At 40.2% G+C, this 27,739-nt stretch overlaps 1 protein-coding gene across 4 annotated transcripts in view; it reads left to right on the top strand.

The window, feature by feature from the left end:
* The window catches only part of ccdc33 (coiled-coil domain containing 33), a 46,791-nt gene that overhangs the window by 10,008 nt on the left and 9,044 nt on the right, over positions 1 to 27,739 (top strand). For 2 of the 4 annotated variants that reach the window (XM_036002727.1, XM_036002728.1), the window contains 3 exons: positions 5,874 to 5,998; positions 17,289 to 17,357; positions 23,008 to 23,153. In XM_036002727.1, the coding sequence (XP_035858620.1) occupies positions 23,046 to 23,153 (108 nt within the window). In that variant the 5' untranslated portion in view covers positions 5,874 to 5,998; positions 17,289 to 17,357; positions 23,008 to 23,045. Of the gene's footprint in view, positions 1 to 5,873; positions 5,999 to 14,297; positions 14,403 to 17,018; positions 17,121 to 17,288; positions 17,358 to 23,007; positions 23,154 to 27,739 lie in introns of those variants that run through there. The other 2 variants (XM_036002726.1, XM_036002729.1) reach the window with 2 other exon arrangements.

Here is a 27,739-nt window from a genome sequence, read left to right as displayed (position 1 = left end):
AGAATGGAGCCCTCATTAATGTAATTAGTAACACATGATTTTGTAGCTATGAGATACAGCAACATGTTTGTCATGAAAATGGTTTGTATTGATTGACTTGTTTTTGTGTCAAACTTTGCACTTTGTCAATGTCAATCCACTACAGGAAACAGCTTTTTAAATATTATCAGTGAGTTCTGCTGATAAAATACTGAGAAATACGACACATGACACGGATTAGTATAGAAAACACTTAAGAGACAAGATATTCCATATTTTTCTTATTCTCAACAAATACCGTGAAAAGATGAAAACCAACATGTATTAGTCTTTCTCATCTCAATCTCTCATATCTTCCCTACCTTGGTTACCTTGGTAGGTAAGATGGTAGGGTTGGTAATTTGTTAAAGAACAACTGGACTTTGTAGTTTTGAGCAAATGGTACTCAGACAGGAGTAAATAGCGCATTTGTTGGAGACTACTGTTTTTAGGAAGTATTTTAACCCTTTTTGGACAACATTGGTCTATGGCACAGCGTAATAAGCTACATTAGCCTTTGTTAACAATAAGAAAACTAGAATATCACCAGGCTTAAATACATAATTCCAAATGTAACAGCTAGTTCCTGTTGATTTATGCAAATGTATTAAATAAATAGGGCTGTCAATCGATTAAAAAATGTAATCTAATTAATTACATACTCTGTGATTAATTAATCTAAATTAATCGCATACATAATTTTTGCTGTGAAAGTATTTTAAATATTTCAATTCAAATGAATCAATGAATAATCAGCATTTGTGACATTAAAGTTAAAAAAACCCCTCTTTTTATTATTATTTTCACTGTTCAAATAATGGCCATAACAATCAACAATTTGACCTAATATGCTGAGGAAATAAATTCAAAATTGCTTCAGGAATAGGGTTGGGTATCGTTTGGGTTGTTTTTGTTAAATGTTCCAATTAATGATCCAGGCAGCGCATTCTCGTCTCCCTCCTTAATTTTACAGTTGAATGGTGGCTAGAACGGCTCCGGGTCAAAGGTCAATATGGAATGGATTAATCTGCGTTATTTTTTTTAATGCGTTTTTTTTCCTCAGATTAATTAATCAAAATGAACGCATTATTTTGACAGCCCTATAAACATAGAATGATTACATTGACTGAGTTTTAACAGTGTGTCTCCAGTTGACTGCCAAGGCTTTATCTTATTATGACATCACTCTTTCACATCCATTTAACTTAAGTAGTCTTCACGCGCAGTACGATCATATCAGTCTTGCTGAATCATTCAAACTTGAGCATGAGGTTTCCCCTTAATATTTTGATAACTCTAAAAGCTGATGGTGATGCTTGTTGGTTGTCATCATAATTGCTTCAACTCGGCAACCTGCGCCTGGAAACCACAGGTTGTGCAGGGGAATGTTGCTTCACGTGGCGCTGGAAAAGACCTTGCTGCTGAAGATGAATGCTGCTTCATTGTGCTTCATTGTCCTCAACTAATTATTCCAGTGACAAGTGTGACATCGCCCCCCCAGCTCTGAACAGAGGTTTTTGATCAGTATTGAGTGGCTCAAGGTTGCCATCAGATGTGACTTTAAATTAGCTTGAAACCTTGCTATGAAAAGCTGTGGCTGCACGTACAACAGTTATGTGTTGTGAAATTACCTGTTGCTTAGGAACCAGTGTGACTTGGTGCATGAGAGCAGGCTTTGCCAAGGTCTTTGAACACAGGAATTCTCATAGTCTCAAGTGTTAATGGGCAAATGTAAATTATGTTTTTTTTTAAATATATTTTCTATGTAGTGTTTATGTTACAGATTTTAAAGCAACCTAACCATTTTATCTTTTTCTCATCTTGCTGAGCGAGTTCCTTATTTTTTTAAACTATTTTTTTCTTGTTCTGCTGATATGAACATGTTGTGAATGATAATGCCATCAACAGCTGGTGCATGTTACTCATTCACTCCATAGCATATTGTTTTTATTGTTTCCTCTATTTGCATATTTCACAACCGTCCAAAGGAATGTGTGAAAACGTCTTTTTAGATTACTGAGGATCTTGGGGATAGAGAGGCGTTGGGAAACATGGAGAGCCCACATGTTTGGCCCTGGAACAGGGGTTGCCATCATCACTGTGCATGGTGATTAAATCCTTCACCGCTGAATAATTCAATGGTTCACACCTGTTTGAAATAGTAGGCTAAAGTATCATATCTAAAGCATTACAAAATACACATATATGAAGATTACACAACCCTATTAATAAACAACATGAACAACATCTGGGACTCTTTCTGTGAACCTGAGTGCAGTTTAGTTTGTCACCAGTTTTCAAGGCTTCAGCTAAAGTGTGAATATTCCCATACAATTCTTAATGGGTCTTACAATGTTTAGATTGATTCCCTTTTTTTACTTTTTTATATTTCTTTGGGTAAGTGTGCTAAAATGCCACTAGAGACATGATCATTTTGAAAAAACAAAAACAAAACTTGAACTAAAAATGGTCAGGCTTCTATGGCAATGTGGTGAATCTATTGTATGTTATTTATATTAAAATAGCCATTCTGTAATGATTGGCCTTTGAAATAGTGTATTATTGAGTGTAAAATAGACTTTTGTAAAATCCCAATATATCCCAAAGAAGGTCTTTAATATTCTAGCACTTTACTCCTAATGAGCAAAAGAGGGTAATACTCGATAATTTATCTCCAGCTGAAATAAAAGGGAATCCAGCAAGTGATCATAACCTTTACAATTAAGTCTATCAGGCACAACATTACAGGTGTTTCCTGTGATTAAAAAAAAAAGTTCTTGTATGATATTTTCCAGAAACCTACAAAAATATGCAAACACGTTGCTGTACTGTGAGAGAACTGTGTGGGGGCGGCTTTACAGTCAGTGGCTTTTAAAAGCAGCTAATCAATGTCTAATTGCACACAGGCACAAAAAAAAATGTCCCTGATTAATGAATACCACTGAAGGAGTGTAAAGCATGGACACCGTCCCACCCTCTCTCCCTGATTTGCACTCCCACTGTGAGGAAAAGCGTGGGTTGAATGAAGGCAGCAGACGCAGTTGCCATCAGTGGGGATAGCATCAGAGGAACAGCAGCACTTCAAATGGAGGTTTTCAAGGCATACAGTCATAAATTTTTCATCTGCGACTGGCTTTGAGGCAGGAGAGGGGGCAGGCTCCAATTGAAGGCTTCTAACAACAAACCAGGGCTTTCAGAGACAAAAGGTAGACGGGGGAAGGGCACTTGAAATGAGAAACAACAAAAATCCTTTGTTTACAATAGATGAACAAAGCGCTGTAAACGAAGTCAATGTTTAGCTGCTGAAGCCAGCAGAGTGACAAATATCACGCCAGCAATCAAGGATAATGGCAGTGCAACAATTGTGAATACTGTATGCTGCAAATAATGGCTGCCACAACAACAAACTTGAATAGATTCATAATAATTGATTGAATTGATTCATAAATTTGTTTTGCAGTCACAGTTATAGTGTGAACACTGAACAGCTTCTACGAGGGATTAAATTGCACATTATTTAGTGAGCAAATATTAGGGTTCTCAAACTCACTCAATGCATCTGCATTCAAGGTCAGAAGTCCGGAACGATTAGCAATACCAAAATAACATTTAATTAAATCACTTATAACTTTCAAGCAACATACATTTAAGTTGAGTACCACTAACTATGACCTCAGTGCTAAAGCAGATAATTGAATTAATACCTCTATGACAGTGTGAAAAAAAACTGAACATTATAGGCATCATGAAAATAGACTTTATGGCAGAACAGTACTTGATTCAATTAGATTGTACAGGTGTACCTAATAAAGTGCCCGCTGACTTTCACACTCATTGATTGTCGTTGAATAATGTTGTCAAAAATTACGGCCTTATAATGGCGCTGAGCTTTAATTTTATTTTGTGTAAACAGTTTCTAAATCCTACAGTATAATAATGTGAACACCTCTTATTCTAAGCATGAAGATCAGGCAAATGTGTATTTTTAGCACAGTCCTTTTGGGTAGCTGGTGTCTTATTAGTATTCTGTAAATATTGAATGCGCACTTTCAAGACCCTGCTGTTCAAAGACAGCACACTCTTTCAAAATTCAGAAATAAAAATATATTGCTCATCTTTGTACAACTTAACTTCACCAAAACTACCCTGGGCCTCTGTGTCATATGTTACAGGAGACTCTTTATCTGTGGGGTGAATCAGAAATATGAACCTGTGCTGTGGTAAATGCATCCTGGCCATAAAACGCTGTCCCTCATCCCATAAGCAGACAGTGGAGCTCTGCAGAGCGCCTGCAAATTTAATGACTGATTTTCCCGGCACTGCTGAATCCTCTGGGTGCAGAGTCTGCCTGGATGCTAATGCAGCCTGACATCTCCATCCTTGTTTAAACAACCCATGTTATCCTGAATGGGCTACAGTAAGGGCAAATTAAAGGCAACTTTGATAGAAAGATCCATCTGAACACTACTGCTCTATTTTTTCAGTATACTCAGATCTCAGCCTGGTCTTATTTGATCCTGAAAATATTGTGTAGGCAGTTTGTGGAAGATGACAGCACTGTGCTCTTTTTAACACAAAATACACGATTTATCTCATTTACTGTTGACTGTTGAGTCGTGTTTTTATGTATGCAACGTTTAGCTACTGTAGAGAATTAAACATGTCAAATACAATTCAGTATAGTTTTATGCTTCATACAAAATGTACATGTACATGCACATGCATTCTCCTAAAAGGTTCATATACCTGACTTCAGATGATGTTCATTTTTGTGAAAAGTTAAGTAGTTAATATATATATGCTGTTTGACTGCAGTAGCCAGTTGATGTGCAGTAATCCCATTTGCCCATACATGGTTCATCTTGCCAGTTTGGGAATCTAGAACAGATGTTGAGTTTGGAAAAAGCTTCATAGATAGCATACCAGATTGTGTCCCATTGGAAGTGCATTAGAAAGAGACCTTGTAAAGGCCATTATGAACATGAGGAATTATTTCAGCAAGCAAAAGCTGTTTAAATGTAAATATGAGATTGCAGACAAATGTGAGGTGTAACTTTCCCTCACAGACTTTGGCCTACGTGAGAAAAAGCTTATGTTTTTATTAATTTCTATTGGATATTCTGGGTCTAAGTCTATTAATCCCAGCCTGCAACCCCAGTCCAAGGGATTGTGAGTTTGGCGAGCAATGGTGGAAATATGTATGTATGCTGTGGTGAGTCCAGATCCAGCAGTGGTATCTAGATGAAGCTATGCATTTGTTCAAGAGATTAAGGGCAGCGTGGTGTCACAAGGGCAGTCAGGCCTCGAGCTGTGTAACTGGAAGCAGGTGGCACGTTTCTTATGTCCTCGCTAAGAGGGATTAGGCCTCTGAAGGGAGAGGGAGCACATTTGATTAGCCTGTTCAAAGGTTTGGAGTATGGAGGGCTGTTCATGTGATTAGTGAGGCATTTTGAGCTGGACTGATTTCTGTGGATGTGTGTTTTATAACATGTTGCGAAAGACAACAGTGTTATTTCAGTGAAAGAAAACTCTTGGGTCTCTGCCTCCTCCAGAATTTAAAAAAGACGGTCAGACTGTGCCGCATATGTGCACACAATAATGAATTAATACATACTGTGTACTGATTTGTTTCCAAAGGTCTTAACCTCTGTTTAAGAAGTGGGTCTAGAGAAATTTTATGTTATAATGTATACTGAACTGTACTGTATTGTACAGCAGCCCTGAAGAAAAATATGCAGGAAGCATGAATCTCAGCTTTCCAACATACAGTTTTAGAGAAAGAGTTCCACAGAACAAAGAAAATCCTATGAGTGTTATCTCTTCAGCATGTTGCGTTTGCATCTCTGCATTCACAGGCAGAGTGGAGTGGATGAGTCTGGTGGGCAGAGGAGTTGGGAGGTGACCTACAAGCCCACACACAGCCCCTCCTGGGAGGAGAGACTCTACATTGAGCTCCAGGAGCTGCAGGCCTACAGGGAGGGTGGGCAGCCAAAGACTATAACACCACCAAATAGGATGGAGTTATTGAGTACTGTTGTGTGGGCTCGGCTTCAGATTTTACATTACCATACAAAGAGCTCAGAACACAGAACATGATCTGTCTGGGTCAAGGTTAACAACTTGTTGCGGCTCGTTTCATTAGGATGATTTTTGGCAAATCCCTTCTGAATTTTAATTGTGTGTGACATGCCACAGGCCATAAATGCTTTCAGGCAATCCTACTCTATCGGATGCTGGTCTTTTAATCCTGTAATTGAATGTGGTAGAGAAGAAACAGGGAGGAGTGTTTCAGTATTTCTGTTCAAAGATGCATGAAACTGTTCTAAATGCAGAGCTCTGAAGCGTGCCATTTTTAGCACCCCTGCATGCTATTGATGCTGCAATCTGAAAGGAGTTACCAGCACGGGACATGTCAAAATAGAGAAGATATGACTGACTCTATAACTGATATGAGATATCAGTTGATCGAGATCAATGCTGGTGTGCAGGCAATAAATTGTAAAATTATGAAGCTGTTTGTGGAGCTTTGGCCAGCTAATGGACATTATGCTCAGGTATGGATTTAATGCCTCTAGTGCTTTAGATGTATTTTTTAGATGTTATTTTTCATTTTCAGCCACAAAGTGAAATACAGAGCTGTGTTAAAGTGCAATGACGCAAATTTGTATTCAAATAATTCTTTTGAGTTCTTAGGAGATGTGGCTTGCTTCTGTTGGGGATTTCCTCCTCTGTTTCCCCCCTTTTGGGACAATGTGTCTGACTCCAATGAAAGACCTATATATCCCCGCGCATTTGTTAAATTGGTATTACATTGATCCTAAGCAAGAGCCAAATAAGACAATAATATAAAGTCAAATACATTTGTTTAATCAGTCAAGCATTGGAGTTTCAATACACAGATCTGTGGGATCACAAAGCACGCAGAGACTAAGTTTCCCTAGCAACAGACAAAAAGCCAGAGCCGGTCCACGTATCTCTAGACTGTCAGACCTTGTGAGCCCCATTCTATCTTTTACCTAAACTCTTATACTCTCCCTCGCTCTGGGGCATTGTCTTCTTGTCCCGCACCGGGACTTTTATCTTCACATAACACACGCCAGGGTGGGGGCCACTGTAATCATGACCTTTAACTACTCTATAGTTATGGCTTGAGCTAAACCTTCTGTGCGTCAGAGTTTCCTTTTATTCTGGGAACCACCGTCTCTATAGGGCCTTTCCGACCGGATAGTACTTCTAAGCAGTTCTAAGAACTACTCTCCCCCAAAATCTTTTTTTCCGTTTGCATTCCCACTGGCCAAGTGGCCATAGGGACTGGTAGGAGGGGTAAGGGAGTGATGCAAGCACGGCAACGGTCTTTATAGCGTTAAAATACTAAATCTAATGTTTATAGCATAGTTGTCATAATTTAAACAAGTCTCCCGAAGAGAAAAGGGTATCTCTCTCTCCCCCCGCCTCTGCCTGCTGCACTGTGGATGTGTGTGTGTGTGTGTGTGTGTGTGTGTGTGTGTGTGTGTGAGACTGCCCGGTCAGCGAGGTTGTCAAGCCCGCAGGGCACGCTTGTGGAGTTTAACTCCGAAAAGACAGTTAACCACAGGTTCCTGTTAATGTTATGATGGACATGTGTTGTGATATTTAAACAAACGATCCGTCAACGGCAAAATAAAAGCCTATTATTTACGAGAGCGGTCTGAGAGACCTCCAGCTCACAGCGAGGTCTCTGAGCCAGTCATGGCCGAGCAACGAGCTAGAGGCCGGGGCAGGCGCTTGCTGGCTGTCGCCTCACTTCATGGAGCTCCGAAAACTTTGAAGCAAATTGTCAATTCGGCATCAATTTTCACAAGACTGTCTATATTCAAAATCTAAACGGTTCATTTCTCGCCTAAAACATTGTCAGAAGTGAATTTAATGATGAATAAGATGGTGAAAATTGTTAAAAATGTCCCGTTGTTGGTTAGTCTGCAAGTTCCTTAGTTGGCAGTGGGCATGACTTATAAGTTCGACCAATCAAGTACACCTAGGAAAAGGGAAAAGACCCTGCTCTGAAGTAGGAGCTAAAAAAGTACGCTACTGGGCCAGAGGAATTTAAAAATCCCCAAATTCCTGTCGTAACACGATGAAAAAAAGTGTCGTGCAAAAACTGCAAAAATCCCTCCGGTCGGAAAGCCCCTTATGACAGCACACAACTCAATAAGCATACACCAAAACACACTAGGTCTCTTGTGGAAACCTTTTACATTCTTATTATTTGCAACTAGTAAGAACATTATTCTACACTTGTTAAAGTGCTCATATTATGCTCATTTTCAGGTTCATAATTGTATTTAGAGGTTGTACCAGAATAGGTTTAAATGGTTTAATTTTCAAAAAACACCATATATTTGTTGTACTGCACATTGCTGCAGCTCCTCTTTTCACCCTGTGTGTTGAGCTCTCTGTTTAAGCTACAGAGTGAGGCATCTCACTTCTATTCCATCTTTGTTGGGAGTCGCACATGTGCTAGGTAAGCTCTGCTAGCTAATCAGAAGCAGAGTATGAGGGCGTGCCTCACTAGCAGCTAGGCGAGCATTATAACGTGTTACAAAGTGACGCACATTCGTCACAAAGGCTGGACTACAGTAGAGCTGTTTGGAGCAGTTTGTGAACAGTGTTTTCTGTTGGAGATGGTAAGTCCCTTTGGGGTGGACTTTGGGCTTTTTCACTTTGTAAACCTATAACATCCACAAAAAAGATATATAACACAATAAAGCAAAGGGAAAAAGGCAAAACGCATAATATGAGCACTTTAAAGTCCCCAATAGAGCTAACCTTTCAAGTGCTGACTGAACTTCCATCATCAAGAGAAGAAAGACGTATTGATATGCATGTGTCTCTGAAGTCGCTCTAAAACTGAGGAAGAACATTCTTTTGCAGGTTAAAAATTGGTCTTATGCTTCTGAGAAACTATTGCAATTGACTGACCTCTTTCTGAATGTTAATGCAACATTTTCCCTCTGTGCTTTAAAGGTAATATTGGCAGCAAAATGTACATATCTGTAAAAATTGCTTTACCTTGATGCGCTTACCAGCCCAGGAAAAGCCTTGTGTTGATGATAATTGTCGAGCATGGGTCTGCTCATTCATGGAGCATAGTGTGTGCCTGTTAAGTGACACAATAATTATACATGAGTCTACATAGGGCTTTCAATGAGTTCGTGAAGTGATAGCAGTGGATGTGGAAGGAATACTGATGATCCAACAATGTTTCTGAAGCCTCCTTCCTTTGTTTGAGTCTTTGCTTGATTTGCCTACGACTGCCTCCTCCCCTCTGCGACGAAGCAAGCTCATTGGAGGACTACAAAGTCACGGGTTGACGATCAGGTCCGCAGCATGAAGGTTTCTAACTGTTGCTAAGGTCTTTTGAATGGTTAGTTGACCATTAGAGGAATTCATTTGCTGTCCATCTTCACCTGCTGAATGCTAGGAGATGGCATGGAATGTTTTGAAAGTGTGACATTTCAGGATTACTAATTTTCTCACCAGCGCCCAGAAAGTCTGCAATATCACTTGCTGTCTGGGGTGTTGATGGCTTCAGGCAGTATTTGTTATTGAGATTTGACCCGCATCGTGTTGGATTTCTTTATATTGAACGTCTTTTAAATCCTCTGCCAAGAAAAATTTGGCAACGGCTCCTGCTGTCTACAGATAGGCCTCCTTTTAAATAGAAATGGAAAAAAGCTCAGGTTCACCCTCAGTTCAGAGCTCATGTAGAGGAAAAGCTATTTCAGCGGCAGACTGAGCACGTCATTGAAGGCAGGAGTCAGAGGAGCTTCCTTTGAACCCGTTTTATCTGCATGTATTCACTTGACTCAGATACTTTGTTTCATTCTGTAGTTTTAATCTCTGAATTGTTGTATCTCCAGGAATATTTACATTTCTTCCAATTATTTCCTTTATTTTCTCTACTTGTATGACATCACAAATTAAATGTCCATGTTCTCTATTCTCTAGTTTTTATAAATTAACCTTTATTTAACCAAGAAAGCCAAGTAAGCAATTAGCTTATACATCTTTTTCAAGAGTGTCCTGCCAATATATGCATACTGTACAGGTCAATGTTACAAACAAACATAAGACCGGTAACACAAAATATGACACAAATCAGAATAAACCATGAATAAAATTTTGAATATATCTGTCTTTTGTCTGTAGTGATGGTACTGGCTGACAGTCGGATTATCACAACCTTATCACGTTAACACCCCTGCAGCCTTTCCACAGCTACCATTTGGAGACAGTCCAGGTGAGCTCGCCCATCCACACAAAGACACACACTCCAAAGTCTCTTTCTGGATAACAAACTGGTGCAGAGAAATATGTTCTGTACATGTTACTGCACTGTACTGAAGCTGACAATGACTTTGCGTACCTTTCACCGCCTCCCTGCACCTCCACCTGTCATTTGCTTGGTATGACAGACCCTTATGCCCCATTCGTGTTACTTCCTCTCCCTCAGTTAAACTAAAACAAGCTCAGTCGAACACCGTCAGCACTTGTCTCCTGCTTTCTCTTGGCTCTACTAGCCTCCTCCTGATACTCTAGTTTAAATTTAGGTTCACCTCAGACCACATTCTCATTATGTTTGTGTATAGAAGGGAGATGAGAGCCGCTGGCCCTGTCTGTGATTCTGGGGGAGCTCATCATCCCGGCTGCGTGGAGCAGCATGAGGCTCGGCTGCCTGGGACTGTTGGTATTGAGCAGAGAGGAGCGCCCCTGGCACAATCCATCAAAAAGGAGCTGTTTGCACTGTGGGAATAGACATGAATAATCCATGCTTTCTTTACCCTTTCCTGTGTAACTATGCGTATCCCATTACATTCTCTGTTGCCTTTTCTTCAAATATCCAACCGCTGTATTTGTATTAAACATTTATTTAAACTCTAATGGTTTTATAATATCTAGGCCTTATCTACAAAAATATAATTGGGAGATATAACGTATTGTGTACAACAACCTGAAAGATTATTACAGAAAGAAACCAAGCTGATATGCTGTGTAGATTTGTCTCATACTGTATGTTAGTTAATCCTTTATTTAGTTTTACTCAGATCAAGATGTCATTGAGTTTACCTGTTAAAATACATAAATACATTAAAAAAATGGTTTGACTAAACCCCCATTTTTAAACTACAACAACTTGAATTTATTTTTTTCTTGACTCAAGACGGCAAATATTGTTCTATAGGACATATTATTAAATGAATATTATTCTTACTGTGCTACTATTACAAGGAAAATAAGTCAAGGTGAACAATCACCCAGAGTAAAGGACCTCAATCTTATGAGTTGAATTCCGCTGAGATTAATCTTTATGACCTTTTCATGTGGGCAGAACTTTTACATATATACTTTTACAACTACTGTTCTTTTAATTTGTAAAAATATTTTTTAATTAACCAAACGTTAATGTGGCATTTTGTAGTAGTAAAAAACATGTATTTATTTTATTTACATATAATAGGCAATTCCATGTACTACAAACTCACTTGCTACTCCACACAGCTTTGGCCTACTCCTCTAAATTCTGCTTTGAACAGTAGTAGTGAATATCTTTGTGATGCTTGTTTATATATTTCCAAATCAAGGTCAGTTTAACTGTGGGCAATAATACCAGTGCCTCATTGTTCTTCATGAGTGGTTATTGGGACTAAACTACAGAGTTACTTACAGCAGGGAGATGAAGGGCTAGTGGACTGGTTTCAGGTTAAATCAGCTTGAAGCTGGTTGAATACGGTGTGTAAACAACAGATTTTATGGATGAGTCGGGCTTTGGGGGCTTTCTAGTTTTGCAGTTTTTTTATGATGGTCATAAACATTGATTTGTGCAGACTTGGTTAATGGAGGACCCTCTTGAGAGCTCTGAGCCGTAATCACTGTTTGTGAAGTCCTATGGTTCTATTCATTTTTTATTTTTTTATTCCCAACGACAGATGCAAGCCTTACTAACCATCAACACTATTTCTTGCCAGGTGAAATATGCAGGGAATGCTGCTGCTGAGAAGATTTTATACTACAGTACTGTTTAAAATTGTAATGGACTACTGCCCCACTGTGGCAGTAACATTGCTGTGTCCAAGTGCCACATTGTGCCTGTTTCCTTCCTTTTACTGCACACATTTACGACCTTCACTGAGTTTGAGGTGAGTACACTTTTTTCCCATCCAAGATGAGCTAGTTTATATATTTATTATCATCCCCACCTTTTCCTCTATTTGGCTGCTAAATGGATTAAATCCTCTGGCGGTGATGAATATCCAGTGAGACACGCAGGGGGGTTTATGGGCTCTGGATTCAAGCAATTATAATGTGGACGAATCATTTTGCTTTAATTAGATTTTGGAATATCTGATAAGATACCTAATCTCAATTTTCATTTTTTCACACTCTGCTAGTGAGATGAAAAAGATGCTAACTTAATCAAGCAGTGAGAATTTGATATGAACTGAATCTTTCCATTGATCTTCTGACTTCCAGGTGGGATTGGATAGCATGAGTTTCAATGCCTGCATGTGATACTGCATAACTTAAACTGACCAGTAGAGATGTGCCATGTTTGCAGATTGGACAGTGAAGGATTTGTGGGGTGCATGCTCTCCACCTCCCTTTTCTCTCCTTATTCAATAAATCAGTCTTGCTTTTAGGAGCTCCTGCAGGCTATGAAAAAGCCAGATGAAGGACCCTCTATAGTAGATCTTCTGCCCACCATGGCTAATATTGTGCCTTACTATCGCACAAACGGGTCAGCCAGAACCCCCCCCCCCTTATCTTTTATTCTGCCTCTATGAGCAGTATAATCGATATGCTCTGGCTGTATTGTGCAGCTGGTGGGTGAGGCCAGGTGCTACAAGCATGGGCACATCATGTAACACACTAATGCACCTCAGGGCTCTGACATCAATTAAGAGAGACAATGGACAACTGTGCATAGCAGGCTAAAAGGCTTTAATGTGTGAAGCAAATGTGGGCGTGTTTATGTTGTGAAAGGAAACGCCTTTACCGATTGGACCTCTGTTAAAGTGACATTTTGTCACCAAGGTCCACCTTGAATTCTGGATGATTTTCCATCATCTTTTTAAAGGCACAGTTTGACATTTTGGGAAAAAACAGTATTCGCTTTTTTACCGAGAGTTAGATGGGAGGACTAATACCACTCTTGTGTGTGTATCTAAATATGAAGCTGCAGCCAGAAGCATGTTAGCCTGTTGTCCTGAACTTCTTCATGGCCATGAAACAATATGGCACATAACAACATGTAAAACCACAAATTATCATTTTTCCACTTACTGTTATGCATAGAATAAACAAGGGAGCTATAACATATTAATTAGCGAGCTTCAGAGGTGCTGGTACTGTAGGGGGACTTTGTTACTTTTAAACAGAGTCAGGCTAGCTGTTTCCAGTTCTCATGCTAAGATAAGCTAATTGGCTGCTATCTGTAGCTTTATATTAAGTGTACAGATATGACAATGGTATCAATCTTCCTGTCTAACTCTTGGCAAGAAAGCAAATAATCTATTTCACTAAATGACGGGTCATATTGTCCTTTCCACACTGTAATCTCAAAAGGAAAAGGAGATTTCTTTTGAATGATATCCTTAATATTTTCTACTAGATGTTTATTATTATTTCAAATTAATAAATCAGTTTTATCTCACTTTTGTGAACTCTAATAATATAAATGAATGAAGTGTGCATGTAGAGCTCTGTAGAGCTTCTGGCTTTACAATATCATTTTCAGACTGGGTTATAACATGTGAGTCTGGCTTGTCTGGACACAGTTGGAGCTTTTCCACCTCTGTCTCCCCTCCTCCTACCGGTCTTCTAATAATAGTAAAGCTGTTGCCAAGGTGCCAATAGTGCAACTCAATGTTTTATTTATTTTGTTCGCTCAAATGGATTTCCTTGCTGAGTGTCAGAACCTTAATCTGCGACAGGGAGTGGGGGTCGACGCCCACATCATGTTTTCATTTATGCCTTTTTGTGAGTAGGGGTTGCCACTACAAATTCTTATTATTCTGGAAATCGGGGAGCAATTCTCTATTTCCACAGAAGCCAATGTTTCCATCACTCAACCTAATGTAAATGGCATATTTATTCATACATATAGCGGTAGTGACAGCTGAACACTTTCTTTGTTATATTTTGTTGTATTAAATATTTCTGGATAGTAGAATTCTTAATAATGAATTATTGTTAACAATAATAATGTTGTAATTGAACTGTTGTCATTTGGTTTTAAAAGATGTCATGATGCTTTCCACCCCACAAGCAGCAGAATTGTGACCACAATATGTTTCCCCCCCTCCTGCGTCCACCCTCCACACCTCACTGCACAGGGCTGACTTCAGGTATACTCTTTTTGGCCCATTTTAATAGGGTTTCCCCCTGAAGTACTTCCAGAAAGATGATGTATCAAAAAGCCTTCAGATCAAATCAAAAGCTCTGTGTTTCTCTTGATGGTTGTAACTGAGCGGGGATGGGCAGGGCATGGCTGATATCCCAGAGCCATGGCGGGGAGCTGGAGTCTGGAGAACCAGTAGGTCTTCCTCTCCTCTCTCAGAGAGCTCTGTTTGTCACTCGCTATCACCGTCTGTCACGCCACAGAGCGCCGTGGCCACACACTCTCCTCACATGCATCTTTCCATCCTGGCCATGATGGCAAAACCCTCCCTCACATACTCAGTACATCGAAGGGGAAACATGACATCCTTCTCTTCTCACATGGTGCTAAAAAGGCCCCACTCCCCCCGAGGGAGCTCCACTCTTCCTCTGCCGATCGATCGGCTAAACCCTCGCCTTCATTCATCTACCTATCAATCCGTCTTCCTGTCTTTACGCCCTGCCGTTTGTCTCCCGTCTCTACCACTTGTCTGTATGCTTACTGAGGATCTCTCAATAGCTTCGGTTAGTAATCAATATGTTGTGTACCTCTCTGTGTAGAATATAAATAATGAATATTAGTGGTTTTAATATAGATCTAAAAAGAAGGACATCCTACACCCAGTATGTACTCATTACTTTACAGTGAGCGGAAACCATCCCACTGATGCAAATCTCCCACTTTGTAATGTATGCCGCCTGTTTGGATTTTGCTTTCCTTAGCAGTTCTCTTCCAAATGTTCCTTAGATTGCTTTTTTTCCTCCACATTCAACCCCCACACGAGGAGTATTGATTGTTCCAGCGCACTAATTATCCTGCTTGGCCTTGGATGTCTCTGTGAACCGCAGTCAGCCTTTGATCGACATGTCTGGATGTCTTGCGCTACCTTTAAAAAAAGAAAGAAGCTGTATGTTGGGCTTTGACTCCTGATCTTAGTAAAACACGTGTGACACCTTCTTAAATGACCGATCTGTCTTTCTGCAGTCTCTTCTAACTTGGCTGATCAGCACCTATGTGTGGTTGTGTATGTATGAGGGCAGTATTTACATATGCATCCATGCATATGCGATCATTCTGCATGTATGTGTGTGTGTGAGTGTGAATGTGTGCACGCGCCTGTGGGCAAATGTACAGGTCGGTACATCCTGCTCTGCCACCATCTGTGCTCAGGCAGGCAGCAGGCCACTTCATACACACTCACTCTCTCCTTACAGCCACATAGCTCTGTTTATGTTTGTTTATATTTTGCTTCTTTAAAATATGAAAATGTCTATAGTTAATAACAAGTATGTGCCAGTCTGATGCCGACATGCATTTAATTACATTGTGCTATCAAAGTATTTGAAATGTATACTACAAATGATAAGAGCTACTGTGTGTGGGTAGGAGGTTCAGGTAGGAGCTTCCTAGTGCTCCAGTGGGTGACATATCATAGATAAAAAATATATCTTTGTAACAAAAACAAAATGGTAGCCATTATGATTAAAGCTTCTTTCGACTTTAATAGCACTGTTATTTACATGGAAAGTATGAAAAGTAATATGAAAAGTATTAATAGTATCATTAAATCACACCACGTGTTGATGCACCAGTAGGAAAATGCTCAAGTATCCATCAACACACGGGGGAATCACTGACCTTAGATTGAATTATACGTGTATTACAATTCCAGATACATCCTCACACTGAATGCATTTCCATGATTAGAATTTCAGTTCCGTCTGTAATTGTCAGGCATTATGATGGTAGATTGGGAATCAATAAGGAGCCAGTGTCACTGGTGACCTTTATGTGCGCTCAGAGCAGCATCAGCCAATGACATTTTGAGCTCAAAGGTCCCCATGGATAAGCAGGCGGTGTGTAAATGACACTCTTGGCAATCTCTGTGGTTTTCTAAACAGCGCTCAGCCTGGCAGAACATATAGATGCACCAAAACAGTCTGCAGTGTATGTTTAGCATGAGCCGTGCCTATACATAGTAGCATGAGCCCAGAAAATATTGCAAACGGGTTAGAGTAAGGTTACAGAAAGATGCATACATAAATAATTCAGTTGTTCTGTAAAGTATGCAGACTTGCTTTAAAAGCCCTAATGAGCTGAAACATCTGTCTGCCTGTGGCATATTGTGACCTCTGTAGCCACTCTCCAGCCCGGTTCATTGGAGTCCCCTGTCTGGCACTGCTTCCTGTCCTCACCTACAGGCACCCTCCTCCTTTGCGTTCTCTCCCAAAGAGTAAGGCTTAGTCGTGCTCAATATATGAGGATGCACACCCCAGCGTCAATACCATCTGCCAGCTCCCCTCGGGGCACCAGCCAGGTGCTGGGCATGCTCTAACACCAGCTATGCCACAACAGCACCGCCTGCTGCGATCAGCCTTGCTGTGCCAACTGTTGATCATCATGTCCTCTTGTTCCCGCCCAGAGACTCATTATTAATCCAGGGACATGCAGTGCCTAATATAGATTTACAGCAGACAAAAGATGGATTCAGAGTATGTTTAAATTTTTGATGAATGCAGATAATTTCCTGAAGCCACATTGAGCCTTTGTTGTGTGTTGCGGTGCTCCTCTGTGTTTGCTGCAGGTCTCCCGGGTTGTTTCCCTTGAGATGCAGCTTGTGCTGAACCACAGCTTTCACTTTCTGGAGCTGCTGCTCTGATGTTGGAGTACTACTCCGTAACCACTGGTAACATGGGGACTAAAGTCAAACATGTCCAGGGAGAAAATTTAGAAACTAAACTGTTGCTAAATCAGGAATGTTTACAGAGTTTTTAATGTGCCCCAAATCCTTGTGTTTCCACAGTGGTTATGTTTGTGATGTATGTGGATAACTGATTCATGGCTCGTCCACCAGGAGCTATACAGGAAGCTGATGTCAGAAACAGGGCAGAAGGGGATGGAGGTGGAGAAGCTCCCCCTAAGGGTGAGTTTGATTACTTTGTAATACTTTTGTACAGCTTTATTTCATTATCTGGGCGGTACAGAATGTGTTGTTGAAACATGATTGAAATGTATTGTCATGACAACAGCTCTGTGTTTCTTGTTTTTTCTTCTTCCGGTTTGCCTTTATTGTTGTAGATGTACTGTATATACAATAGAAGTGTGGATTGTTGATTTTCTTTACAGACACTTCAACAATCAGATGTCAGTCCAGTCACAACCTGCCAAAACAATGTGATATATCTTTTAACATTGTTGATGATATTTTGTTCTGTCAGGAATATACAAAAAAGTGAATATTAGAGTCACTAAACACTGCAAATCCTGAGGTAATCGCTTCGTGGCAAACAGCCTTTGTTAGCAGTTTTCCCTGCATTTTACAAGTTCAGTCCTACTAATTGTAGTATATCACATCATTCTTACCCCTATGATGAAGATTTATATCCTATTATTAAAAAGGTGAATCAATGAGCTACAGGGGATGTAATCATCATTGATGCTTTTGATCTTACAGTCTACATTTTAGGAGCTTATTTTATCCGTGATTTCAGTAGATCGCTTGTGTTAGAACCACAATGCTTTAAGCTTAGTCACTAACCTAAAAAAAAGAAAGCTAAAAAAAACACATTTGCTTTTTCAAAAATTCAACTGTAACAAAGCACATATTCACTTTGTCGTAAGTCAATTTTCTTTTTCTTTTTTTCACATGGAGCCCTCCAGATATCCATGGGGCCACAGGCCTCACTTCTCAACTCAGTTACTAAAAAAATATGTGCGCCACTTGCCTGGAGAGGGTACTAAACATACTTTATTGCTCTTTAATAATTGCTTTTCAACATTATTGTCTTAATGCGCCACATTTATGGGATCTGAGAAAATAACATTTACTAGCTCTCAGGAGCTGAGTGACAATCTGAGTCTTGCCACCAATGCGGCCGGTCTGTCTCTCTCCTGCTGTTTGGCTCCTTTATGAGGCCTGATTCATTGGCAGGCTGTAGCCATATGATATTAATAGATCTCTTTGCAGCCGAGATGGCTCTCTTGTGTGTTATACTCCTCAGTATTATGCTCCCGGACAATGATTCTAAAAAAGGCATTCCCTAGAATGTCACTTCAATTTTATATTGCAAATAACTGCAGATATTCACAGAATATGTCACTATTTGGCTGAGTTCCTAAATATGCTGCTAGACTGCAGGAAATCAAGAGTTCTTGGTGTTACAACCAAAACTTGGCCTTGTGTTCAAGGTCACAATGTATAGCTGCATAGAGGGGGACTTCATGCATAATGTATACAATATAGCATGCATTGCTAATTAGCACTAACAGGAAAGGATGCCCCCTGATTTCCCCTGATTTTAGTCTAATTTGCATAGATATAATGGGGCACAAGAGAGTGTAAAGCCCAACGTCTGTCCTCCCCTAGGGGAGGAGGAGAGGTGTTACTGGGATCTGGGTGCACGAGTGATAATTGTTAGAGATCTGTTATTCTGACGCCCAGACCATAAAATAGACGGTGTGAAGTGAACAAAGAGACATTGGCTAGCAAACAAATGCACCATGACCCTGATACTGATGCAATGGAAAGATGAAGCTCTTTAGTATACTCAGCTAGATTTAAAAAAAAAAATGTGTAGATTGGTTAGTTTATGTCCAGGGCACCAGTACAATTTGCTTTTTTTTTTTTCTTTTTTTTTTTTTTTTGACAGCTAGACATTTTCCACTGTATTTAATGGGGAGACTTTGAATAAATGATTGTTTTAGACAAATGTAATAATTATTTAAGATTGATGGCGATGCTGATGAGAGCAGATTGAGATCAAACACCAGTGACCCTTTCTATATAAATGTAAAAGGCTTTGATGGAAGACTCTTAACAGTTTTGTTACCTAAAACTGGGAATCATAAAAAGAGGGTTGTATAATGGTGGTGATTTGGGGGTTGCGGTTTGAGGGATGGGTGATACATTATTCACAGGGGTGGGGGCCTTAAGTGCCAAATTAATTTATTTTTTCTTCCAGTTGGACAGCAGAATAAATGGGCGCTGTCAGTCGTGCACTAAAGTGCTGTGCATTCATTTAGACAAGTGTTATTGCTGCACTGGAGCAATACAGGTTTTAGCGAAGCAGGCCAGCCTGGTGGGTGGAAGCTGTGTAATTATCTCTGGTTCCTATGATGGCAATGATTGCTAAAACAGCCAAGTGGTCCCAGAGCACAGCAGGTGTGACTGTCACGCTGCAGGTTGGTGGGCCTGTAGGTGAATGTGAGTGCACATGAGCAGTTGGGGTGGCTGTGACTGAACAGATCAGATTTGTTTTTTGTTCATCTGTGATAACAATAGCACACTAGTTACTTGTGCAAATAGCTTATTTGATTTATTGAATGGTGGCTTGGCTAAAATAGCCATGAAATCTGGCTTGTATTACCTACTTCTATACCATCAATAAAAGCATGTTTTTCCAGCTTGCCATGTTTCACATCTCTGTATAATGATCTTGAAAATATTTAGAACAGATTGGTGTTGACAGTTATGGCGTGGCACTGATTAAAGCGGACCAAGCAGATGTTTCCATTTTTTTTAATCTTTTTCCGCCACTGCTTCTGAGCAACTCTGACAACGTGCAAATGCAGGAACACCAACATCTGCTGCAATTCACAGGACCAACACAACGGAAAATGAATACTAATGTGACTGGACCGTATTTATCTGTCTGACATTCAAAAGAGCTAAATGCTCTGCTTATTCTCTGTGATACAGAGGACACTTTGAAACATGCAAGACTTTCAGTGGTGTGCGTCAGATAGTGGATATGACAGATGTTTGCCAACAGATATGGTTTCTATTGATGCTCACACACAGCTTGGACCGAGATATTTCCTATGCTGGTTTATTTTCTCTTTCTGAAATCCTGTGTCAATTAATGTTTGTGCTGCAGTGGCTCAAATACGATGGACAGACAGAATATAACTTTTGCAGAAAAGTAATTTTAACTAGCAAGCATAACTGGAATGCACATACAGTAAACAAATACACATGAAATGTATACACAAAATCTGGGTTTTGTCCTCTGAAGAAGATCTGTTCTTCCTCATACTATTGTGTAGTGAGGACACTGAGATGATCAACACTTACTCCACTGACTAATGAGGTGGATTCAGAAGGGCCAAAGGGTTGGGTTGAACGTCTTTGTTAGACAGGCCTGCAGCCCCTTTCTTTGCAGCCTGCTCCCAGGGGAGGCCTCACAGACTGCCTAATTGAATCAAGTACACATGGTGCCTCCCCCTTCACAGCTCGGCCCCTCCCCGTATGAGAGGAGCGAGGAGGAGAGCTTCGGCTTTGATGCTTTTGTTCTCCTCAGCCTCACGGACAGCGCCAGGGGATCGCTGCAACTAGTTGCCCGCTGCTATATGGAGAGGCTCATCATCACTGCTGCACTCTGACAGTCACTATCTCTGCAGCTGTTGTCACTACACTCCTTTGCTGAGGCAGAATATTGGTTTGTTAAGACTCTCCAACGCCATAAATTACTAGCCCTGCTTTGGATAGAAGGAGCTGGCCCAACCAGAAAGATTTAAAGATTCAATATCCCATTTAATCTGTATTTGACTGAAGACAAACAACCCACAATATAATTTGTGTCAGTGGGCTGGTGGCCCAGACAAGCAGAACAAACAAATGTTAAGAAGACAAGGACTGTGTGACTACGCATAGCTTAGTGCCTTGTATTTCCTCAGTGACCGCCTCTCTTCTTCCTCAAACATGCCCACACGCAGACTATATGTCCTTGGTGCTCATTGTAGTTCAGCACCCTCATTTCTGAGAGATAGATTGGAGTTGTGCTTCAAGGAAAAGTCTGCTTATTAGATGGCCTCCAGATGCCATTTGTGAGCCAACATTCATATCGCAAGATACAGAGCAGCGAGTCTGTCTCTGAGACATATGCGGCCTCATCCTGCTGGCTGAGCTGATTTCTATAAATGTTGTATAGGATGTTTATTTACATAAACATGTCTCTTGTGCTCCAGTTTGTAATATTGTATCTTGCTTCCTTTAAAGGGCATCTAATACAGTGTACGGTAATGGGATTTTCTCTGTTGGTTTGAATTTTTGTGTCATATTACTGTCACTAGGTACATGTATTTTACCAGCTAAACACAGGGGAAACAGTACAACCGTTGCACTGTAATACACAGTGAATTATTCTGGCAGACATGGGCTCTTAGCATCCTGAATTTGGACAAGCCTTTAACAAAACAAAGGTCTTTCTTTATTTAAAATGAGACCATTTGTAAAACTGAATTGGCTCTGAGTAAGGCTCATAAGTATTTTTACTAGACTTCCTTTCCAGCCAATAACTCAATCATAAAGTCGTGCCCGGAAAGCACTATTGCAATGAACTTGGGTCAGATATGTCTAAGAGGCTAAAATGTAATTGTGAGGAACAGCTGGATTAGTCCAGGCGATGTGTATCCGCTCCTAATGATATTAGATAGGAGTCTGGAGAATACCTTCCAGCACACAACTCTCATTTTGATGAGCCACAGGAACAAGATAGTTTCAGTCACACAGGCTCTGTCTGCTAGACCGGCATGTTAAGTCAGGGGTCTTTCATTCCAAGCGCTTTAGAATAAAATAACCACTGCAACTAATAAGGAATTGTTATTTCTTAATCACGTTTTTCTATAATATCAGTATTTGAAATGTTGATAGCTCTTACACCAGGCGTAATGCATTTACTGTGTGATATTATTAAACATCCAAAATCTCTAAGACACAATTTGCTCCATGCATTCTACCAATGACTGACCCATCTTTAGTGCTTGAGGCAAACCAGGAGGAGGGGGTCCTTCAGTCATATTGTTCCTCCCAGGCAAGAGCACCACGCCCAGCCCAGCTCTCTGTCAGTCCTGCTGCTAGAGTATCAATACTATGTGTTGTCTAAACTCTGTGAAGAACATGAAAGTTACAGCACCTCTGCTTATTAAATACAACATAACACTATGATCAGGTTAAGTTATTTTAAAAGAAGTAGATGAATAGATGTTATTTTCTTTACTCATGTTAGATTTATAATTGTAGAGTTGTGTGTTCTAAACTACATATTGATTGTAAATCTACATGGGCTTTCAAAAGACTTGTGACTGAGACTGATCAATATTCACTCTGAGTACAAATTTCAAATTCATCAGGCCTCCTTATATAGTATTGATTTTGTGCAATGGCTGCCCTGAAAAGAATTTGATTACTTTTTATTCACCCCATCGGTCAGAACAAACAGGAGCTTGATAGCAGCAGTCACGTGGATCTGCTGTGCATTAATACTTCCACTTTGCCTTTTTGTGATGTATGACGGAAAGGTGTATGAACTTAAAGGAAGAAAGGTAAGAGAGGTCCAGGATGAGGAACATTTTTTAGAAATGTTCTCATTTGTGTTTTTTGTCCATCTTGTGACTTATCTGCTTTAATATATCCCCCCAATCTACTGCTGCATAATATGAAATCCACCTTGTACATTCAGAATTGTATCAGATTTGTCATGCATTTGATTGTCAAACTGCTCTCCAGGCATCATCACCACTGCAATTATTTCAAGAATAACAGTACGTATGTGTTGTGTATTTTTTATTGGCGGGGCGGTGGTACTCCCTACAGGCAGGACCTCAGGTTCAGATGCAGCATAATGTATGCAGTACTACTCCAGCAGAGCTGCAGTGTACAGTAATTCCTGAGCCTCCTGCCGCCGGGCACTGTTGTGGTTTGAGAGTATTGCAGACAGAGGTATGGAAAGTGTGGAACTGGTCCTGAATAGTAATAGCTTTACAGACACTTTCCACACATTGCAGCTGTGCAGTTTAGACACAGCAGGGTGAGCAGAGTCTCTCAGCACTTCTCGCACACATAATGAAATGGGGCCACAGTGACATCTGGTGGCTCTGTATTGCCACTGTGAGGTGTGGTGGATTGTGATCATCTGGGTTTATTTTGACTATGTTGGCTATTACAAGTACATTGTGCAGTGAGAAATTCCGGTCTAGAAAACATTGTCAATAAGTAACATAATTTGGGTTGAAGCTGGCTATTTCAGCTGCTTTAACTGAAACTCCTGAAAGCTTTTCTTACATAGAACATATATTCTTCTTCTGATTATGACTGTCCTTGACTGTCTGGCTTTTGGTTCCCTCATAAACGCCTTTCTGCCATGCTGTTGTGCTTTCCAATCTCTGTGTTGTGCCAGAAATTGAAGGCATTCTGTAAATAATGTAATCAACAAGGCCAACAGGCATTTGGCACTGTCCAGTAAGTCTTGGACTAGAAATGTACTGTACTCTAACCTGAATGATACAAGCTGTCCTTGACAGACAAAAGCAGGAAGAAAGGCTATTGAGCAAACTGGGCACGTGTGGGAGGAGGGGTCATAAATGTGGGCGGTTCAGTCTGAGTCTAAATTCAAGAGCTGAGAGCTTGAGAGACCTTGAACACTGAGGGTCATCATAAGCCAAGGTTCTGATGGGTGTTATACAGAAGAGCCCCTAAGTATGTGTTCATAATTACCAATATTTTAATCAGTGTTTCTAATGTATAATACATGTATAATACAAAAAATAGCTATTTATGTAAATTTCCACTTTGACTTATCTCACAGGCATTTCCGGGGAACCAAGCCCTGCATAAAGCACTCCATGATTCTACATTTAACAGACAGCGGAGTCACTAAGGCAGTTTTTACCAGGGTTATTTACTGCTAATTCCTCAGTTGTTTACCTCGTTCTGCTGTTCTCTGATAAGGACAGAGTGGGGGTGCATGGAGCTCCTTGGCTCTGTGTGCATGTTGAGCTGGGCTGCAGTGTTTTAAGTGCCATGCAGGGGCCTGTATCTATACTCCGCAGCTGGAGCAGACCGTTCAGAGCAGATCTAAAGCTATTCTGCTAAACCTAAAGCTGCTATTCCCACCTCAGCTAAATGTGTAACCACACAATCGCCTCTGATCTGAATACAGATGTGCTGCTGATGCTGCTGTTGCTTCACAATGAAGCAGTGTCAGCTATTGTCTAGCTTGTCTTGTATCAGCTCAGCTCCAGCTAATAGCCCATCATCTGTCCATCTATACAGGGCTGGCCATCATGAAACCCTGCTGAATAGCCCCGCCTGCTCATTAAAGATCAGAGCATTGTGCTGCACAAAAAAGGGTTGAAGGGTTAACTTCTCTATTGCGCGTTATTATCTGATTTTAGAAATGTAAATGATGTACCTAGAATGCACAGTGTCCCGTCAGCCCCCCGTGCCTTTGCTCACCTCGGTCGATGTGAAGCTAATGTAAGTCTTTAACCCTCTGATGGACCCCTGGCAAATGCCATTAATTCCTCTCTACACATGACAAATTATCTTTTCCAAGGTTGCATAGAAGCTATATGACTGATGAAAGCATACCAAACAGCACTCTAAATAGCCATCTTCTCCACAGTAATGTACACACTGGAATGGGAACAATTTATGTGCTCGTCATTTTGGTCCATTGACCCTTTTTTAATGGCAGTTGCTCTCCTGACCTGTTTGCCATACTGGGGATAATCAAGATGCAGGCCATAAGCTTTCAGACACAAAGTGTTCTCAAGCTCGCCATCTCCTGACAGGATCCGGGGTGGAAGTTGGTGTTTCTCTCTGAGCTTCGTAATCACATCAGTTGACTTCTCTGGCCTCAGACCCGTGTTTTTGGGAAAGGGTGTGTGGCTGGGTGTTGACATCATTGCATCACTTGTCCGCCCTCTGATGTAAATTCAATCCCACTGACAGTCCTGCCACAACAGGAATGATGTATTACACAACAGGCACGCCTTCCACACTCTCATCAATCTTCATGCCCTTTTCACAGCCTCAGACATGATGTGGCATGCTTTTAATTTTAAGCCAAGATGTTTAATTTATTTTGATTTGTTTGTTTTTACTGGACAATCGTTGTTATAGCTACAACATGACTTCCCTACTTTGCCATTGAATCATTTTTTTTTTCCAAAACCTACTGAATTTTTTTTGTTATTGTTTGTGTTTATTACTTCTATTAAACATTTCATACAAATCTCCATATCTTTTACTCTTGGGGGTCACTTTTGGGTACACGCAACATTACCGTTTTGATGTTTCTCTGAACTATTCAACAGCAAGCTGGCTTCGGTAAATGTCAACTGGTGTGTTAGTCATTTAGCTTTGGTTGTATAGCATTTTGGAAAGGTCATTTCAAGCCGGCAGGGAAAAGCAGTCACTGATACTGTGCTGTACTGTGGATGACTGCGACTTGGACACCAGCCTGCTGTTGGCAAGGCTTTAGGGCTGGTTGAGATTGCTTCATTGTCCCAGAGGCTTAGTCATACTGCTTATACATGTTTGATTAGGATCAGGGAATTCACAGGAAACACACAGGATTTACAGTATAGTAAGCATTAGAAATTCAATTGCCTCCTATAGACTTTTTGTTTTCCTGTGATGAATTTAAAAATCAGTTTTGAATTGTAGGCTGGCTCGGTGTCCTTGCATACAAAATTAATTACTCTGATCTCCTCTTGGAGTGGTGGAATGTGAAGTGTATTTACTCAATTACTGTACTTAATTTAAAGTACTTTTACTTGAGTATTTCCATTATAATCTACTTTATACATCTATTGCATACATTTCAGAGTGAAATATTGTACTTTTTAACTTTACTATTTATCTGACAGCAGTTGATTGGACAAGTTAAAGTAAGGGACCCTTGCTCTTTCTTTCACTGTGAAGCCCACAGGAATGATCATTAAATGAGCAACTTAACTCAAGGTAAATGTGATATTGGGGGCTAAACAAGGGAAGGAACGGACTCTAGCTACTCATTGCCTTTATATTAAGTCTTTTGAAATCCTTAAGGCTGCTACCAGCCAGGAGCAAACGGCAGTTGAATTCACATTATAGCAGGCGCTACCTTAGCTCCTGTTTGCTTGTGGTTAGAATTAGGGGGAGTTCTTGCAAACTCAGTGTATAAGTAGATATTACCAGTTTGTGTGATCTAGTCAAGAAGATCAAACAATTCAGGAATACTCAATACTACTGTCAACAATTTGAGGATTTAATGTATGTGTGGTTTGTTAAAATCTGGAGGTTATATATTAGCTTTATTTCCACTACCATACTGTTGTTACGGAGCTGCGCTTGAAGTCATTCACCCACACCTTTCATTATGCTCAGGATCACCCCTGCTTTTACACACATGTCCTGTTTGTTTATGGAGCACTGTGGTCTCACGACAGCATAACCGTAATTGACAGACGTTGATTTAGTGATATTCCTTGGCTTTGCTCTCACTGTGGACCTCCTAAGGAGTGGGCTTGGCTGTCAGCCTCACACGTCCTTGAGTCAAAGCTGCATGTTGCCCTTGACACACACCTCTCTCTCCATCCCTCCTCTCACTCTGTGTTGCTCTTTTTCTATTGTAATATTTTAAAAACCTTCATACCCACATAAACGGCTCACTGCACATGTGATTTTATTTTGCTGACAGGGCACAGGCAGGGCACAGATATGATTACACACGGAACAAAATGTCATTTTAATTTAATTATTTGGTAAAACATTTTAGTCACAGCTGGTTGAAACAATTAGTTGAAATTAAATTTTGCACAAGTTAATGTTATTGAATTTAGAGCCTAAATGCAGATCAATTATTACCAATTTGACTTAATTAGAATTTGAATGGAAATTATATGATATAATTCAATGCTTCAATTATTGACAGCTTTTATTGTTTGGTGTGTAACTTGTTTAACAGAATTATGCAATTATTTCATCTTTGCATATCTTAATAATACTCTATAATATAACTATATAATAGTATTATTAATAGTTATAGTTATTATCTTATGTAACACGTACAATGTCTCTACTGGACATCAGTATCAATGAGCAGGCTTTTAGATATTTTTCCAGCACATCCTGTGTGTAAAACCATTTGTCTCCATCTGTATTCACATCTTCAACCACTAGGTGAACACAGAGTGTATAATTATGAGTGATCAAAAATAGAATACTTGTGAGAAATGTCACTGTTGCTTCTCTCTTCTAATCACATTATTTTTTGATTAAAATCTCCACTGCAGCAGCACACATAAAAGAGGAAGCACCACACTGCTGTGCTGAATTCCTGTGGTGACGAGAGACCAGCTGTGGAAACCACTACATCCTCTTTTCTCAGTTCTTTCTTTCCTTTCTGCTTCAGTTCTCCAACAGACACTTTACCTCAGTGAAGCACTTAGTGACTTTGTCTGTAAAAGGTGCTATATCAAATAAACTTGTTATTACTATTTTAGCACACTACAAGTATTTCCGCTTGGCTTGTCATGTGT

The sequence above is a fragment of the Sander lucioperca genome, chromosome 7 (assembly GCF_008315115.2).
Source record: "Sander lucioperca isolate FBNREF2018 chromosome 7, SLUC_FBN_1.2, whole genome shotgun sequence".
Taxonomy (NCBI): Eukaryota; Metazoa; Chordata; class Actinopteri; order Perciformes; family Percidae; genus Sander; species Sander lucioperca.
Note: the sequence above shows the minus strand (reverse complement) of the source record. Positions and strands in the feature narration are given on the sequence as shown.